At 41.3% G+C, this 17,957-nt stretch overlaps 1 protein-coding gene across 8 annotated transcripts in view; it reads left to right on the top strand.

Moving 5' to 3' along the window:
* MGA (MGA, MAX dimerization protein) overlaps window positions 1-17,957 on the top strand; it is a 63,911-nt gene that overhangs the window by 33,534 nt on the left and 12,420 nt on the right. For 4 of the 8 annotated variants that reach the window (XM_027641778.1, XM_027641780.1, XM_027641781.1 and 1 more), the window contains exons 14-18: window positions 230-527; window positions 2,205-2,822; window positions 3,411-3,710; window positions 5,123-6,819; window positions 17,192-17,316. In XM_027641778.1, coding sequence (XP_027497579.1) covers window positions 230-527; window positions 2,205-2,822; window positions 3,411-3,710; window positions 5,123-6,819; window positions 17,192-17,316 — 3,038 coding nt within the window. The remainder of the gene's footprint in view (window positions 1-229; window positions 528-2,204; window positions 2,823-3,410; window positions 3,711-5,122; window positions 6,820-17,191; window positions 17,317-17,957) is intronic. The other 4 variants (XM_027641784.1, XM_027641783.1, XM_027641779.1 and 1 more) reach the window with 3 other exon arrangements.

Below are 17,957 nucleotides of genomic sequence, written 5' to 3'. Positions count from 1 at the left end.
GACTCTGTGGGTTTATGCGAGAGTCCGAGCAGCATTTAAAATCTGTATTACAAAGATATAACAAAAGTTGTTTGAAGTTTTCCCGGACAATAAGGAAATGAGGAATTCCCATTCTGAATTGCAGTGTTTTTTTGAAAAGACATTTAGAAGTCCCATGGAGTGAAACGCCTCTCCAGAAGTGGTGAATTAGCGTTCTTTTCACAAAATTTCCCTTTTCCACTTTTTTCAGGTTAATGATAAAAGGTATCCTCAGGCCAAACTGCTTTTGGGACAGATGGGGGCATTGCATCCTGCCAATCGGCTAGCAGCTTATATCACAGGCAGGCTGCAGCCCACAGTACTTCATATCGCAGCCCTCAGTACTGTGATCTCCAAGGTAGCATCCAGTGCTAAAACACCTGCTTCTGGGACAACATCAGTCCAGGGCCCCACAACATCAACTCCTAAAACTACATCTTCCACCAGCACTACTTCAACCCCCACTGTGACGACTCTGAAAACCCATGTCCCAGCACTGAGACAGATAGGTAGGTTGGAACTTATTACTGTGTTTTAAATTGCGTGAAGCTGAAGTACCGAGTGAGTGTACAGCATTAATGTTGATTTCTGTGCAGCAGTGCATGCTGCCTTTGGCTGCATTGCCTACCTAAACTGCCTCTGCAATAAATAACCTCTTTAAAGCAGAAAGTTTGATTTTTGACTTCAGAGTAAAATTACAGATGTTGACTATTAGTTGTTTTATTATTGCTACTAGAGCATATTTTCAAGAGACAAAAAAGAGTGGATGGAGACATGCTAAATGTTAACTTGGATTTTTGTTTGGGGAGTTTTGTTACTATCATTTTTATTTGTGTTTCATCAAACACAGTACTTTAAAATAAGTATCGCTCTAATACGTGGTTCTTCGCTGTTAGATTTTTCTGCTGATGTTGCATTCGTAATTCTCATGAGCACCAAAGATATGTGAAGCAGCAGTGAAAGACAAGATGGTCCAAATCTGTATTAGCGAAACAACAAGTATGCAGCCAATAACCACGCCAGCCTCTAATCTCATTGGATTTCACAAGCTAAACAGGGTTGGATTTAGTCAGCACCTTGAGTCTGGGGGGGGGGGGAAAAAAGAGCATTGGAAGATGCATGATGTACTTGTATCTGAGCTGATACTGAAATGGTTACCCCAGGATGGCAAGAGAGGAAGTTGCCCAGCTTCCTCAAAAAAATTAAATGCCTGTCTACACATTCCTACACTTTAAATGAAGATCTGAAGAAGGTTTGCAAAAGAAAAGGATGTTACCTGTGTCCTGGCAAAACTGTAATTTCTAATTGATTATTTTGTTTCTTTCTGCCTAAATTTTCATTGCATCAATGGTTGTGTTGTTTTTCTTGTCCTATAATAAAACTTGTTGTTTTCTGTATTTATACAATATGAAAGAGCTGACTACATTTCATTGATGGGTGAAGTCATTGCTGCATATATGATTTAAATGTTTTGGCATAGTCAGGGTTAAAAATGCTATATGCATAAATAACTACAATATTTAAGTTGGGCTTGCTGCATAATCTATGTGCTGTTGTACTCATCTGTAGACATCTAGTGATGTAGATGCAGTGATCTGCTCCCTTGGAGAGCAAGGGATGAGATAAAGGATCTTCCCACCATTGGTTACTTTCCACTAGTTAGATGTGTTCCATCAAGTCCTCAGTTGCATGAATATCACTGCAATTAGAAGGGAGCATGGCAAACTCTACCACCCTCCTGTCCCTTTTCCCTGTACCTGTGTAAGATGAATACAGTAGAAGGGGGATGAAAATCAAGAAGCAGTAAAGAGAGGAAGATCACACAAGCTGTTACAGGAAGAATTTGAGGTTTAGAAAACATTTCAAGGTCATTATTTCACTTAGGTGTTTATTTTCCTTTACTGTAGTTAGAATTGTCCATAGTTTCACAATGAAGAACAACCCTTCAAGACCTGATTCTTTTGCGTGTCCAGGAAGAAATGCAGTAAAAAGCTACAGAAGTGGAATAAGGCAGACATATTTCCAACATGTAAGGCATATTCGGGACTACCATAATGGTTTCAGTTTAATTACAAGGTACAAAGAAAATGGAGGCTCAAATTCATGCTGAAATTACAATTGTAGCACCTTGTGAAAGTCAGAGAGGAAATCTATTAAAATTTTGACCTGCAAGTTTTTATTTGCAGCTGCCCGACCCTCCCCTGGTGGTGTGTTTGCCCAGTTTGTGATAAACAAAGCTGGAACTCTACAGCAGAAGATTCCTGGAGCGAGCACACGCCAGCCTGCGTCAAGGCCACAGTTGCTCGGTATCAAGCCTACACCAATCACAGTTGTTGCTCCTGTTGTTCCTTCAACACCATCTCCAGCTCAATGCATAGTCTCTCCTGGGGTCACTACAGCCACCACCACTTCTCCAGTTACTGTGGAAAGTACCAGTGTAGCAGCATCTACTGTGACCACTCCTAGCCAGACAAAAGCTAGTGAACCTGCCTGCTCTCCTGCAATTACAGTCACAGCTGCTCCTGCAACACCTGGAATCAACACCTGTACTACTGCCTCATCCACCACTTCTACTGCTACTGTAAACATAACAAAATCAACAGGGATTGTTGCAGCAGTAGCAACTACATCATTCCCTAAGACTGTAGTGACACCACCAACTATTACTTGTCCTGTTGTCACAACATCCACTTCTACAGTTGTACTAACAACAGCTGCAGCAGCTACACTAACTTCCTCTGCTGTCTCTGTTCCAATGATACTGTCAGGAGTTAATTCAAGTCCTCCACAGAATCCAAAAAGAGGTAATGCCTAGGTGCTTTGGGTTATTACTGCAAACGCTTTGTTTTTTAGTTCTGCCTCTTTCATAGCTGTAATACAGTCTGCAACTGGACTAAACTTAAATATGGATTCACTTGTCTCACCCCTCTTTCCAAAATAAAATAAGAAAAATAATCTCTTTTTTTTTTTTTTTTTTGTATTCCAGCCTGAGCTGGTAGAGAAGGGAAAAAAATGTAAGTGTCTGATCAGTGACTGGTATGAAGTGAGCTGAAAGCCTCACATTCATTGCTTGGCCCATAGAAATGTATAGCACAGTTACGACTGCTAGAAGTTCATGGTTGGCGTTGAGTCCAAGACGTAGGTATGGAATTACTCTCCTGTGTCATGATTGAGAAATGTTAGTGGAACTACATGGGAAAAAAACCCAACTGTTCTGACCTGGTTGGTTCTATGCATTCTGTGAATAAAAAGAAAAAAAAAAGTACTTTCAAACAAATATAAAAGAGATCCAGTTGTTTCTAAAATATTAGTGCTTGTATTTATTAAGAATAATGCTGATTTGTAGGCTGCTCTCTTAAACTGATTTTTGTACAACTTTTTAAATGTTTCAGAAGATGCTACTCCACAAGCCGCAAGTAAGACTCCCCCAAAGATAGCTCCTGGAACAGACAAACGTGTCGGACCTCGATTGTTGCTGATCCCAGTGCATCAGACACCTTCTGCTTTGCGACCGCTAAACAACACGCAGATTGCGCAGAGACAGAGGATGGTCCTTCAGCCTCTCAGGAGCCCTGGTGCTGTAAACCTGTTCAGACACCCTAATGGGCAGATCATTCAGCTTGTTCCCCTGCAGCAGGTTCGAACTGCAGGTGCCCAGCCCAGTGTGCAGCCTGTGATGCTCCGCAATCCAGGTACAAAGTCCAGTGTTTCTTTTTTGACTGACTGGTGTGTTACTCGGAAATGTAGTAAATTATGTAGTAATGTGATACTCTTTTCCCCTACTGGAAGTAATTGAACAGAGTTTAATTTGTTTCTGCCTGAGTAGTTGAAGAACATAGTGTAATTATTCAGATGCAATACAACTTAAATACCATGTGTCTAAAATATAGGAAGTGCAGTTAATAGCTAAGTCACCAACATTTAATAGTTGTGTGCAGCAAGTAAAAGGGTCTGTGTGTGCGTGTGGCAAAGGGGTCATGTCCATTGTACTGTCACAACTTAAACTCTGTTGATCTGATGATTCAAAAATAATTCTTGTGGGAGAGTCTCTTAAAAAGAATGAACTGTTATCCATGTTTCACTGAATGTGCTACTCTGCTTTTGTTAGGTTTCCAGGTTTGTTAGTGTGTTTACAGAAGATACTCAGATGAAATGTTAAACTTCAGTACAAAATTGCCTGGGTTTTTTCCTCCTTAAGAGTGTCAGAAAAAAATAAGTGTGATTTTCAGCTGTTTCTCTGGTACACAGTTGAAGGCAGGGTTGGAGGAGTTAGGAATTGCAGGTATCTGAAAGAAAATAGGCAGAATGCCTGTTGGGTATGCTGTTGTACATATTTGTAAGTTATAAACAAAATGTACTTTAAACGCATGTTTACTTTACTGTAGGATTTTTTCTTCTGTTCTCCCTTTATCAAAAAGCATCTTGAAGAGAGGGAGATAGAAGGGTGTGGAAGGGAGAGGTGAGAGCAAACACAGCAGATAAAACTGGGGAGAAGAGAAAATAATACCATACCTTAGTTGAGGTTTGAGCATGAGATGTAGCAAAGAATCAGTCAACAAGTTGATTTCATTCCTTTCTGTTTTGGGACTTTTGCTGAAACTACTTGCCCATGGTAGTATGTTTTATGGAGTATTGAAATGCTGCAGAAGAGTTCATTAAGGTGAAAAAGATTTTGGTTTAATTGTGTGATTTTGACACAGTTTTTCTGTGTGGAAGTCTTTTTCTTGAGGGTGGGGGTGGAGATTTTAATTTAAATACTTTTTTTTTTTCAAAATCCCAATTTCCCTGTTTTGCAATAAATGGGAAAGTAAAATGCAGAGGACTTCCAATGCAATGCCTTTTCTGATTAAAAAGCTTAATGATAAAACTTACCAGTAAGTCTGTTAATTTTAGAGTGGCCACCTCGTGTGTTTTATTGGGGTACTCCTTAAAAAAATTCAAGTTTATATGTCTCTGCAGGACCAACTCTTTCACTGAGAACTTGTCCTGATTACACTGTGATCCTTGAGAGTGCTATCTGCTTCTAGTACAGCATCAAATACTAAAACTGAAAGAAAAAAGTTCATTTGAGAAAGTATAAGTTGATGTTTTGTTTCCCTCACAGGATCTGTTGTAGGAATCCGGTTGCCTGCACCTTCTAAGCCTCCTGAGTCACCCGTGTCTCCCACTTCCTCTGTGTCTTCCACTTCTCATGCCACAAATTCAGCTGTACAAACTGCAGTACCTAAGTTATCCCCTCCATCTAACCCAGCCACTCAAACATCTTCTCTTCTTCCTTCAGTAACAAGTTTCGTGTCGCAGTCAGGCACTCTGACTCTGAGGATCTCTTCCTCTACTGTTAGCAACATCACAAATCAAACAGCCTCTGAGTCTAAAGTAACCTGCAGTGCAGGTGGTCTGCCAGCTACCACCGCTAATTTCATACCTTTACAATCTGGTAGTTTTGCTTTACTTCAGCTCCCAGGACAGAAGACTGTGCCAAACTCCATTCTTCACCATTTTGCATCTCTTCAGATGAAGAAGGAATACAGGAAAATATGCAAGAAGGAGGACTCAGGTGCTGCTCAGCAGAAGGAGAATGGGAAGGCTCCATGCTCAGATGACACTGAAGTTACAGAGTCTGAGGTCACAGTTTCAGATGGAAAACAAGAAGAAAATGAGTTGTCGATTAACCAGTTAAATACTGCTGAAGAGTCAGCATCTGGCACAATCACACCTAGTGGTGATAGAAATTCCACTGCTTTAGAGATGGCAGAGGACTCAAAGGTGCTAGAGAGTTCTTGTGGTGATAGCTTTTCTTCTCAGCATGATGTTTCTGCAGATGTTGTATCATCTGATCATTCGTACATCAGTGAGAAGCCAAATGATGAAGAAGAAAAAGGACCTTCTGAGGAGAAAGAGGATTCTATCAGTACTGAAACTGCAGTGGAGGCTGTTTCAGCTAATTCTGAAACTGTTTGTGGGTCATCAGATCAGACTTCAGTTGCTCCTCTGGATAATGCACATCCACAGAGTCTTGAAAATCGGGAGACCGCCCTCTTGAAGGACCATGGGAATGAACAAATAAATGCTGAACAGGAAGAGAAACCAATAAAAGAGCAAGAAGGAGATGGACAGACACAGGTGAAGGAGGACAAGAAAGCAAGTTCTGGACAGTCACAGAGTCAGTCAGAGCAAGATACACAGCTGGAGAGTGACGACAAACAAAGAGGGACTGAACTGTCTCAGAGCAAACAAGAATGTCAGGATGAAGCTGCACAGCCAGGTATGGAAAGGAAGGAGTACAAGGGCTCTACAAAAGCAGAAAGCATAGGAGAGAAAACAGGAAGTAAGTCTGAAATCAGTTCTGCTAAAGAACAGGATAACGCTTCAGGAGGAGAACATACAGTCAATACTGAGGAAGAGAAAGGAAACGTAGCTAGGCAGGAAGGCAGTAACAACAAAGAACAAAATGCTTTTGATTCTCCAGAAGAAATGAAAACAGGTCATGATATTGTAACACATGTCAACAGTTCTTGGAGCAAAATATCTAGCATTGTACCCCCTTTAGAAAATAGAAGTGAGGTGGGTAACAGAGCTGATACATCAGAAGAAAGTGACTTCATGACACCACCAGAACAGAGGGCACACAGAAAGTGTTACACACCCACTATTGATATAACTGCTGATGATATGGAAGAGGATGAAGAGGAAGATGAGGAGGAGGAAGAAGAGGATGAAAAAACTGATGATTCTGCTGATGAGATGCTGGATGGTGCTTCTGACTTCCCAAGTGAAGAGGAAATAGATGTTGAAAAAGTGGTAAGCATTTAACTATTTATGAAGGGATTTTTTTTTTTAATTGACCAACTAACATGTCATAACCCATGGATTTGAAAGAATATGATGTTTGTGTTTTGGACTTCAGTTTCTTTAGAAAGTCTAAATCGGGGTTCCAGGTGGGAATGTCTTTTATTTCTTCTTAGTTGCATGCTTTTTTGTAGGTGGCAGTGTAGTGACCTTTTAGAAATTGTCCGTTTTTCAGATAACAGGAGTTATACTGAGCAATCTGTAATAGAACTGTTGCAGGTTGTCTTCCTCCAGTATTTGCTCAAGTAACTTGGTTCCTTGTAATACGACTTATGATCCCAAAATGTAGCAGGTAATCTAGTATTTCTGTTATTTTAAGCTACTTCCTTCTACTTAGTTTTTGTAGCCTTAGTTAACATTTATTTCTGGAAGGAATGTTTGAATCCCTCCTTAAATTCCTTTTGAAATTTAGTAATGCATTTAAATAGTATATGAAAGCTGTCATTCCCTGTGATAGAAAACAAATTACGCCAAAAGTCAGAGAATAAGAGTAAAGCTTTGTGATTAGTGTAGTTAGGATACGTTTACGTTTTAATGCTCATAGAATTTCCTTCAAATTTAACCAAAAAAATTAAAATAAAGCAATGCAATGGTAACTCCTTAATATGTTTTTTTATATATCACTGTGTGACTTAAACAGTGCATTGTTACCTAAAATTTATGAAGTTGTGGTTTTGTAAGTCAGTCAAATGGACATAAGAAATGAGATAGCCTTTTTTTGGAATGAGATACAAATGGAGAGAGAAAGGCTAAACTGTAAGAGAACTGAAGAACAGAAAAAGAGGACAGATTATGTTAGTTTCTTCAGGAATTTGAAAGTATAGAATTTTTTTAGCCCTTTTGTGTTAATGTAGTCCTCTTGCAGTTGAAAATCTAATTAGAGTTCTTTGTCTTCTGACCACACAGCTGGTACAAACAGGTCCAGAAGATTCCTAAAACACCTGGGCAATAACTTGGGGCAGGTACTACGGGAGCCAGCTGGGAAAGGTGCCCTCCTCCCTTGATCTGTTACTCTTGAGTGAAATGGCAATTGGTGGCCATCTTGGCCACAGGAACCATGAAACAATCAAGTTTAAAATCTTTCATGACAGGAGGAAAAGTGCCAGCAAAACTTCAACCCTGGATATGAGGAGAGCAGACTTCAGGCTGCTCAGGCAACAAGTTAGTAAGGTCCCCAAAGATAATGCTGTTGAAGGTGCTGGGGTCCATCAGTGCTGGTCACTTTTTAAGTACCACCTCCTAAGAGCGCAGGATCAGGCAATTCTAAAATCTAAGGTCAGGGAGGCAATGCAGAAGTTCAACTTGGTTAAGCAGGGATCTTCTGGAGCTAAGGTGAAAAAAAGGAAGTGTGTGACCAGGGGAGGCAAGGTCAGGTGACATGGGAAGACTACAGTGGTGTTGCTCACCCCTGCAGGGAGAAATTCTTTGCAGCCAAAGATCAATTGGAGTGGAAGCTGGGCAGCACCACATGGGACAATAAAATGAGTTTTTTAAATATGTTAATGGCAGAAGGCAGACCATAAATAACATCGACCCATTACAGGATGAGGATGGTCACCTCACAAACAGGGATATAGATAAGGCAGAGGTGTTTGATGTTTTCTTTGCCTCTGTCTACAACACTAATGATGAGGCCCAGAACCCTGAGCTGAGGGACGGTGACTGCAAGAATGTTATACTCCCTACCAGCCTTGAACTTGTGCAGGATTTGCTGCTCCAGTTGGATCCCTATAAGTCTATGGGGTCTGATGGGATTCATTTGAGGGTACTCAGAGAGCTGGCTGATGTCATCACAAGACCTCTTTCAATGATTTTTGAATGGTCTTGGGAATATAGAGAGGTCCCAGTCAACTGGAAGCTGGTAAATGTTGTCTCAGTTTTTAAGAAGGGCAGGAGAGGTGACCCTGGTTACTACAGACCTGTCAGTATCACTTCAGTGACTAGCAAAGTTAGGGAGCAGATTATTTTGGGAATTATTGAAAAACACATAAAAGCCAACACTGTCATTGGTCACAGCCAGCATGGCTTCATGAGAGGAAAGTCCTACTTATCAAACCTAATTTCCTTCTATGACAAGGTAACCCACCTGGCTGCTCCAGGAAAGCCGGTTGATGTAATCTGTGTGGATTTCAGTAAAGCTTTTGATACTGTTCTCACAGGATCCTTCTGGACAAAATGTCTATCCCACAGCTGGATAAACACATCATGTGGTGGGTGAGCAATTGGCTCGTGGGTCGAGTACAGAGGGTAATTAGTAGTGAATAGGGTAACCCCACCCTGTCACTAATGGGGTTCCATAGGGCTCCATCTTGGGCTTTGTGTTCTTCAACATCTTCATAAATGACTTGGATGCAGGACTTGAAGGCATAGTAAGTAAGTTTGCCGATGACATTAAATTGGGAGTAGCTGTTGACTCCCTCAAAGGTAGAGGGACCCTGCAGAGAGACCTCAACAAATTAGAGGGCTGGGCAATCACCAACCATATGAAGTTCAACAAAGGGAAAGTGCCAGATTCTGGACCTGGAATGGGGCAACCCTGGATGTACAAACAGACTGGGGAATGAGATGTTGGAAAGCAGTGCCCCAGAAAGGGACCTGAGGGTCCTGGTCAATGGCAAGTTGAATATGAGTCAGCAGTGCCCTGGCAGCCAGGAGGGACAACCCTGTCCAGGGGGGGCATCAGGCAAAGCATCACCAGCCAGTTGAGGGAGGGGATTGTCCCACTCTGCTCTGCACTGGTGCAGCCTCACCTTGAATATTGCAGTTTTGGGCACTGCAATATAAGAAAGATACTAAGCCCTTGGAGAGCATCCAAAGGAGGGCAACAGAGATGGCGAAGGGTCTTGAGGGGAAGCCATAGGAGGAGCGGCTGAGGTCACTTGGTGTGTTCATCCTGGAGGAGACTGAGGGGAGACCTCAATGCAGTTACAACTTCCTTGTGAGGGGAAGAGTGGGGGCAGGCTCACTTCTCTGTGGTGACCAGTGAAAGGACCTGATGGAATGGTGTAAAACTGTGTCAGGGGAGGTTTAGGTTGGATATTAGGAAAATGTTCTTCACCCAGAGGGTTGTTGTGCACTGGAACAGGCTCCCCACGGAAGTGGTCACAATACCAAGCCTGACAAAGTTCAAGATGCATTTGGACAATACTCTCAGACACGTGGTGTAGTTCTTGGGGTGGTCCTATGCAGGGTCAGGAGTTGGATTTCGATGATCCTTGTGGGTCTATTCTAACTCAGGATGTTCTGTTATTCTATGATAGCCATATCTGGAGTAACTCAATTTAAGTCAGCAACTGGCTTTTAGAGAATGTGTTTAACTTCCAGAAAAAATGACTGAGTTCATATTCCATCTTGCTATTCTCAGACAAGATGATAGCATCTCAGCTGCATGAAGGTGAGCAAACTGAAAGCAGATGTTATTTTTGGAAGTTCTTTCAAGCTGAAAACTGAATTGTTGCTGTCTCGTCTTCACTTGGGTGGTGACAGTTTGATAAGTCCTGTATCCTTCAATAACTTGAGCAGAGTTATCATCAAGTTTTGAGAACCGTGGTTAATTCTTGCCTGACTTCAGATAAGCTTTACAGATGTGATAGTCTTCAGAATTTGTTGGTAAACCAACAATAATATATAGGTCATGGAGTAGTCTTTTATCAAGGTTGATGTTTTAAACTGTATTTTCTCTCGTCCTGCAAAAGGATGATGAAACAAAAAAGTAATTATTAGTGATTGTAAGAAATGTTTGTTTTGGAAGAAAATTACTGTGCAGGTTTTGACTAATAAGGTTTGGGAAGCCATCTAAGGGTATGTCTTCACCACAAGCTCACACAAACACAAGTAAGCTAGACTTCGTTGTAGAGCAATAAAGCTGAGGAAAGAGATCTCAGAGGACTGTAAAAACTGTCTGGAATTTCGGTTTGTTAGTCTGTACTACCTGCAAGTTGAGTTAGCTCTTTCTCTACTAGTTTGGAATGTGGACTGGTTTTAGTTGCTCAGAAAATGGCCATTTAAAACCTCAGAAAACTGTGAGAAACTGTCAGAGTCAGGATGATTGCTGCTTTCCTGCAGTAGCTGTTACTTTCTGGTTTAGTACATTTTTCCACACTGGTTCTCATTGTAAAGACTTAATTGTCCTTAATTTTGCATATCAATGCCCTTCATATTACCTTCTTACCCTGTGCTGACTTTGAGTCTTTGACTTAAGAGACTCTTGCAGTCTCCTCCTCTACTCAACACCAAGAGAGACGCTTCCTGAGATGGTATATTTGCCCTTTTGCATCTCCTACCCTGAACTGCATCAAGAGAGGCTTAGGAGGGTTAATCAGTGTGGATTTGGTAATATGAATAAAACCTTCTGAGAGATCTATAGAAGCAAACTAATCAGTATAAGGACCTGTTGTTGGGGGATCACCTGGGAGACGATGTTAAATTCTTGATCTCCATGGCATGATGATTACACACAAAGTTCCTGTTGAGAAGGACTGCTTGGCCTGGGCTAAGTCACAGGCTGCGTCTCCTAATTGTTCACATGCATTCTTGTTGGCCTAAGCCAAAACCACACCAGGGGTTGTTCTGGTATTTTAATGCTACAAATAAGAGTCCCACAGTTTAGCGTACTAGTCTAAACACAGCTTTTATGTCTGGCAAGTTACTGTATTTTAAGTGTTATTTAAAAGGGGTTTTCGGTCATTCTTGTTCTGAGGTGAATATTGAAATAAGAAAGAACTATTATGAATTATTATAATAAAATAGTGGTTTAATAAAAAGTGAAAGTGATATATTTTGTGGACAGTTTAAGTTTTAACAATCTCTTGCATGTTCTCAGCTTTTGATGATGAAATTACCCATTTGCTTGGGTAACATCTAATGACATCCGTTATCATCTAACCTCCTTTCTCAGCGCTGTCACTGAGGATGCTCTACCAACAGGCAATTTGCTCTTTAGAAACCAGCAATAGGGGTTTAGGCTACCAGGAACAGAGAGGAATCAGAGGAGAGAACTTAGAAACATGCAATGAAAAGCAGAGAGGGAAAAGAGCTGTCATTTCCATACTAACTTTAGAACTTCTTTTGTAGGGTGGGATTGCTCATCTGGTGTCTTCGTTCCTTGGAGTATTTTGCCCTTAGAAGCTCAAAGGCATTTAGAAGTTATGTTACTACAGGAAGTAGTTTGGAAAGACTGAAAGTAGTGTGGAAAGACTGATGCTAGAAAGGTAGGGCTTCCACGAGCATCTTCAAAAATTATGCTGGGCTATGGATAGGGTTCAGCCTAAGACAGGTTGGCAGTACTTACATAGGAATAGCTGTTCTTAATGTCAGAACTTAAGTGGACTTCTGCCGATCTTCAAGATCCTGATACTTTTCCTGTTAGGATTTCAGAGGTAGAGAGGAAAGATTTACCAACCCAGAAGCATTTTTTCCTTTGAGGTTAGATGTAAGAATGAAAAAACTTATTGTTTTGCATATATTCACATTTAGAATGCGTAAACTTAAAGATGTGAAGTTCTTGGTGGTCAGCAGTGTTTAATTCTTTTTTTTGCCCATCTGTCATGAAAAAGTTGCCACATCTTGGGTTTTGAATACCATTTTTCTAATATGATAGCATGTAGAAAGTTCCAGTTCTAGAAGAACTCTAACTGGATAATTGCTGTCATCCCTTTGATTAGCCCAGTATAACTTATCAGCACTCAAAAGCCTTACCTTGACAGTGTTTCTATGGTAAGATAATTTTTCCTCTTTTTTTTTTCCCTTACTCTCTGAATTGTATCATCTTTTGAACTACCCTGCATGACCAACTTCCCTGCAGTATAATGATATCCAAATGTATTTTAGACTGAGTAGTTCTGCCCAGTGAAGAAAAACAGCATGCATTTCTTGCATGTAGAGGTCACAGAAGTTATACTGTATGAAGTGGAAAAGCTTAGAGAAAGTATCAGAAGGCTTTCAGCATAAAGGTGGCTTTATGAATGACCCAGGAGAGCCGGTAGGAATGAGAAGTGCTCTTTGTATAAAGAAATAGATCTGTGTTGCCTTGTACCTCTTTTACATGCAGTATTTTCAACATAATAGCAAGTATCTGATCTGTGATTTAAACAGTATCTTTATTTGAACAGTTTTTGTTTGGCCAGTTTTTTTAAAACTCTGGGTTTATGATACTTTTCTTGTCAGACTCTCAGGAGGATTAAAAAAAAGGCTGTGGAAGCAGCTATGCTACAGGTTATGTCACCTGTTATAGTTCTACAGAAGGTCTTTGTCTGGGAGATATTGCAGTTTTGACATCTTAGAATCACATAATCTTTAAGGTTGAAAAGACCTTTAATATCACCAAGTCTAACCTTTGACTGAATACCACCTTGCCAACTAGACCATGGCACTAAGTGTCACATCCTGTTCCGGGGATGGCGACTCTACCACTTCCCTGGGCAGCCCATTACAACACTTGACAAACCTTTTTGTCAAGAAATTCTTCCAAATGTTCAACCCTGAACCTCCCCTGGCTCAACTTGAAGCCATTTCCTTTTGTCTTGTCACTTGTTACCTGGGAGAAGGGGCCAACCCCCACCTTGCTACAACCTCCTTTCAGGTAGTTGTAGACAGAGATAAGGTTTCCCCAGGCGCTCTCAGCTGCTCCTCATAAGACTTGTACTCCAGACCCTTTACGAGCTTTGTTGCCCTTCTCTGAACATGCTCCGGCACCTCAATGTCCTTTGCCTAGTGAGGGGCCCAAAACCAGACACAGGATTTGAGGTGTGACCTCACCAGTGCTGAGTGCACTGAGGTCCTGGCTAGCCACGCTATGCTTGATACAGGCCAGGATGTCATTGGCCTTCGTGGCCACCTGGGCACACTGCTGGCTCATATTCAGCCACTGTTGACCAGCACCCCCGTGTCCTTTTCTTCTGGACCTCTTTCCAGCCACTCTGCTCCCAGCCTGTAGAGATGCCTGGGGTTGTTGTGACCCAAGGGCAGGACCTGGCTTCCAACTTCTTTTCTTCTGCTTTCCCTGCTTTCCATGCTTACCAGCTAGTAGAATTTCATTTCAGATTCAAGCTTGTATTCTTCTCCTCAGCCAGGGAATTTTTGGAGCAAGCATGAGAGGAGTTGTTGAAAAATTGCTGACTGTTTGCATAAGTGAAATTTTAATGTAATTTTTATGTAATAGAACATAGATTTTTTTAGGACTCTGTAAGCATATAGAGCCACTTGACAAACGTGAAACAACTCTGACTGCTGTTCGCAGGCAATGTCTGAAAGCTGGTGAAATACCTGTGCTGAAGTGCAATGTAGTCTTACCTCGGTCACAATTTCAGTAGCTCCTGCATATGTGTTCTGGATCTAGACTGCAAGCAGTATTTTTTTGACCTCACCAATGTCCCAGAGACATGGTGTCTCCTTACTTTCATTCTCCTGCTTGGGGAGTGGTGGTGATATGTCCTGACCAACATGTCAAGTTCCAAGTGATGTGCTGCTTCCTTGGTAAAAGCAGTTAATTTTCTCCGTGTTGTATTAGCACCAGGTGGTCCCAATGCTAACAATTCTTGCTATGTGGGGCAATATTTACAAGATGGACCAAATTAGAATTTTGTGGGCTTTAATGCAGAGAGAGAGAGACAGTACTTCCTTAAGTGCCTGCCAGTGCCAGCACCATACTTTTAGAGTCAGATGAGAATTTCTTTTGTCTCCACACTGCTCTTCATGTTCATACAAAAACTGTCATGGCATAGCTGCTCTGAAGGAAAGCTGCAGGAAACCCCAGAACTTGTCAGTACTAGAAAAAAACCTTATTTCCTTCTCAAATGCAGAACTCACCAGAGATCAGAACTGCTTTCCTGGGGAGGGAAGAATGGTGCCTTATAAGTCAGCATGTATGGAAGGAAAGAGTTTCCTAAGGCTAGTAATTTCTCATCTGAAGTCACTCTCCTTGCTCTTTCTTTTTCAAAAGATGTGACTTTCTACAAGCACAAAGATAATAAGTAATGTGTGAGTGTGCATAGCAGCTTGTAAAAGTAAGGATGATTTTCTGTTCAGATCTGGCAGCTATAGCTCATAAACCTGCTTTGCTTTGTTTCAGCAGTAATATCTTGATACTTCATAGTATGGGAAGAGGTGTCAGCTTCTCTGCAAGTGAGTAGTTTAGAAGTTTATACCTCTTTCTGCATGGAATATATACTGCCGACGCTTTATAGGACTCCTCATGATATGAATGGATGGAATATTTAAGAGTGGTTTTACGAGGGAGAGGATGCTGCATCTTAAAAGACTGGGAGACTCTACAGGCACTCTTGCATACATGTGTGTGTATGTATGTAGGCACTAGAATAATGTACTGTATACATAAACACACTTTTATATATACATATTGTCTCAGTTTAATGAGACTGAAGTGTTTTTCTAAGGAGAATGAGTTATGAGGAAGACCAAGCTCCTCCCTCTAAGCAATAGTAAATCTGAAATTAAGAGGCTCCAATTGAGGAAGTATGGAGAAAGAAAAAAAAATAACAGCCCTTTATTAAAGGATATATGTGTATTGGCAGAACAACAAAAGAGCATGAAAACGACTAAACAATAATCCTGTACCCAAAAGTCCCCTTCAAAAAGGAAACAGTTCAGTACTTTCTGCTTTTGGTGCAGTTCTAACCACGGCCAGCAGGGGGGCGCTGTTGGGTCTGGAGGAGCAGAGGCTGCAGTGCTCGGGGTTGGGCTCTGGCGGTCAGTGCGTGGGCTCCGGTGCGCGGGAGAAGCCAAAAATGGAGATTTCCCACCCCACCGAGAAGGGGAAGGAGAAAAGGGGAAAAAAGGGAGTCTTGCTGCAAACTGACACTGTTGGCGGCTGGCTCTGGCCAGGACTCTTCCCAAAGGTTCCTTCGCAGAAGGGTCAGGCCTCTCCGATGAAATCTGAGCAAGTCTGGGCTGGGGGCAGAACAGGACGCAGGAGAACGGAGGCAAACCGGGGCCAGAAGCAGGCAGATGACCTGATAGAACCTTTCCACACAGCCCCCCTCCCTGAGTCAGGGCAAAAGTGAAGTGCCTGCCGATTCCTGAGGAGAGGAAAAAAAACCAACTCATCACCCCCCCCCCCCCCCCCCCCCCTCCCCGAGTGCTATCAGCCTGGAATGTGGATCTGCTAACTAGTTCCTTTGTGTGTGTCAGTCACCCTAGGCAAACACCTACCCCCTCTCTCCTTCAACATCTTTCTTTTACAGTGATCTAGGGGAAAGAAAAAAAAAATTCTCCCTTGTTTTTTTTAGAACAAGTAAACCTATGACACACACTTTTATATATATGTATATTCCCTTAGCGTTTTTTGTGATTAACTGTTTGCATCAATTTCAGGTAAGTATTCAGTTCTGAGAAGGAGATTGCAGCTCCACAAAAGGAAAGAAAAGAAGCACAAAGAGAAGGAAGGAAAGTCAGAAGGAAATAATAGGAGGAGGGCAAGATTGGGGTAGTTCAGGGAAGTGGGTGAAATAAAGTGCAGAATGGAAGTATAATTACATTTTCTTGCTTGAGGAGAAAGAGTTCTTCATTCTGTAATCAGACCAAAGATTATAATATAAAAAACTTGAGTAAAAACTGCAATAGAAAAAAATTGGCTGAATAGGCATGTTTTCTTGGGGGGGGAGGGATATCACCTGGTACTGCAAATGGCCACAAGACAGATAATTAAATCTTATAGTTGGTACAGCACTGCAGTTCTCTGTCTTCCCAGATAGTAGCTTCACTTCTTCTCCAGGCAAGCATGGAGAAAAAGTACTCTTCAGAATATCATAAATATTTAGAATAATGACTGAGCAGCATTTTGGAAAGAGCCAAAATCATACTCTTCATCATGTAAGCAGTTTACTCTATGACCCAAAGAAGCCTGATTGTATGATGTTCTGACTTTTGCTGTCTTAGGTATGAGAGACCATTATTAAGGTGATAACTATCTTAATTTTTCTAAAGAAAAAAGTTACTTAGCAAGAGTCTACAGTAGTAGATTGTGTAAATGAAGTTTAATCTTACTTCAAAATGGAGGCAGGAAAGCTCTGCCATGTGAAAGCTTTTCTCTCACACGTAGTAAAGGCATAAATGATAGAGGTGGATTCTACCTTTACCAAAATTAATTTTACAGAGTTGCTATTGGGAGGAATTCCTGGAGGCGACACTTAAAGTAACCACCTTCTTAGCACTTTTTGTTGGCCAGTGTAGCTGGAGATGTTGATTCTTTAATGGTTCTAAATGTTATAATGTAATCTCATTTGAGACTGAAGTGAAACGGTGTTGGCCTGAGCGCCATTGCTAAGTAGATACTCATTTAAAAAAAACAAAACAAAAACTGTTCCAGGATGTGCGTGAATACAGAGAGGATGACGAGCAGGTGGACATTGAGACCGTGGAGGAGCTTTCAGAGAAGATAAACATTGCCCGTCTGAAGGCCACAGCTGCTAAAATCGAACCTTCCGAACAGAAGTAAGCATCCTTGGAGAGCACTGCATTCAGTTGTGTATTTTATTGATGAATTGGCATCAAATGAACCCAGTAGGCAACAGGTTTAATGGGATGACAAGATAAAGCAAGGTTTCTGTCAGGCCTTCCTGGGCACTGGTGCTTCCCAGTGTCTGTGAGGATGGTGCTGTCAGAACTAAGAGCAGTTTCAAGGTATCTTAGCCCTTTTTTCCCCTTCTAATTAATTTGTTTATGGGGATGTGTATCTTTTCTGTAAAATTATTGAGTGAATTGCCTCCCTTCCTGCAGACTGAATATGAGAGGGGTCATCATTGTTTTAAACATGATTTTCCAAGCTTTGTTTATTCTTGGCGGTGGAATTCAGGCAGGAACAGTCATTGGGTTAAACCCTGACTTTGTAAATGAAAGCTTTGTCTTTAGGACCATTGCCTGAGCAACGAAAGTATTTTCTTATTGACATATAGTCTGTTACGGTTGGATAGCTTGGCTTTATTTTTTTTGGTTGGTTGTTTTTGTTACTGTTGCTTCCCTTGCATTTATAGTGACAAATGCAAAGTAAAAACATGGCTTATTTGAGGTACGTAATGATAGTAATGGCTGTTTCTCAGTTGCACCAAACAAATGAACAGGGAATGTTTTGTTTA

The sequence above is a fragment of the Corapipo altera genome, unplaced genomic scaffold, assembly GCF_003945725.1.
Source record: "Corapipo altera isolate COAL_440 unplaced genomic scaffold, ASM394572v1 23b, whole genome shotgun sequence".
NCBI lineage: Eukaryota > Metazoa > Chordata > Aves > Passeriformes > Pipridae > Corapipo > Corapipo altera.
The sequence above is the reverse complement of the archived record's forward strand: the minus strand, read 5'-3'. Positions and strand labels throughout refer to the sequence as shown.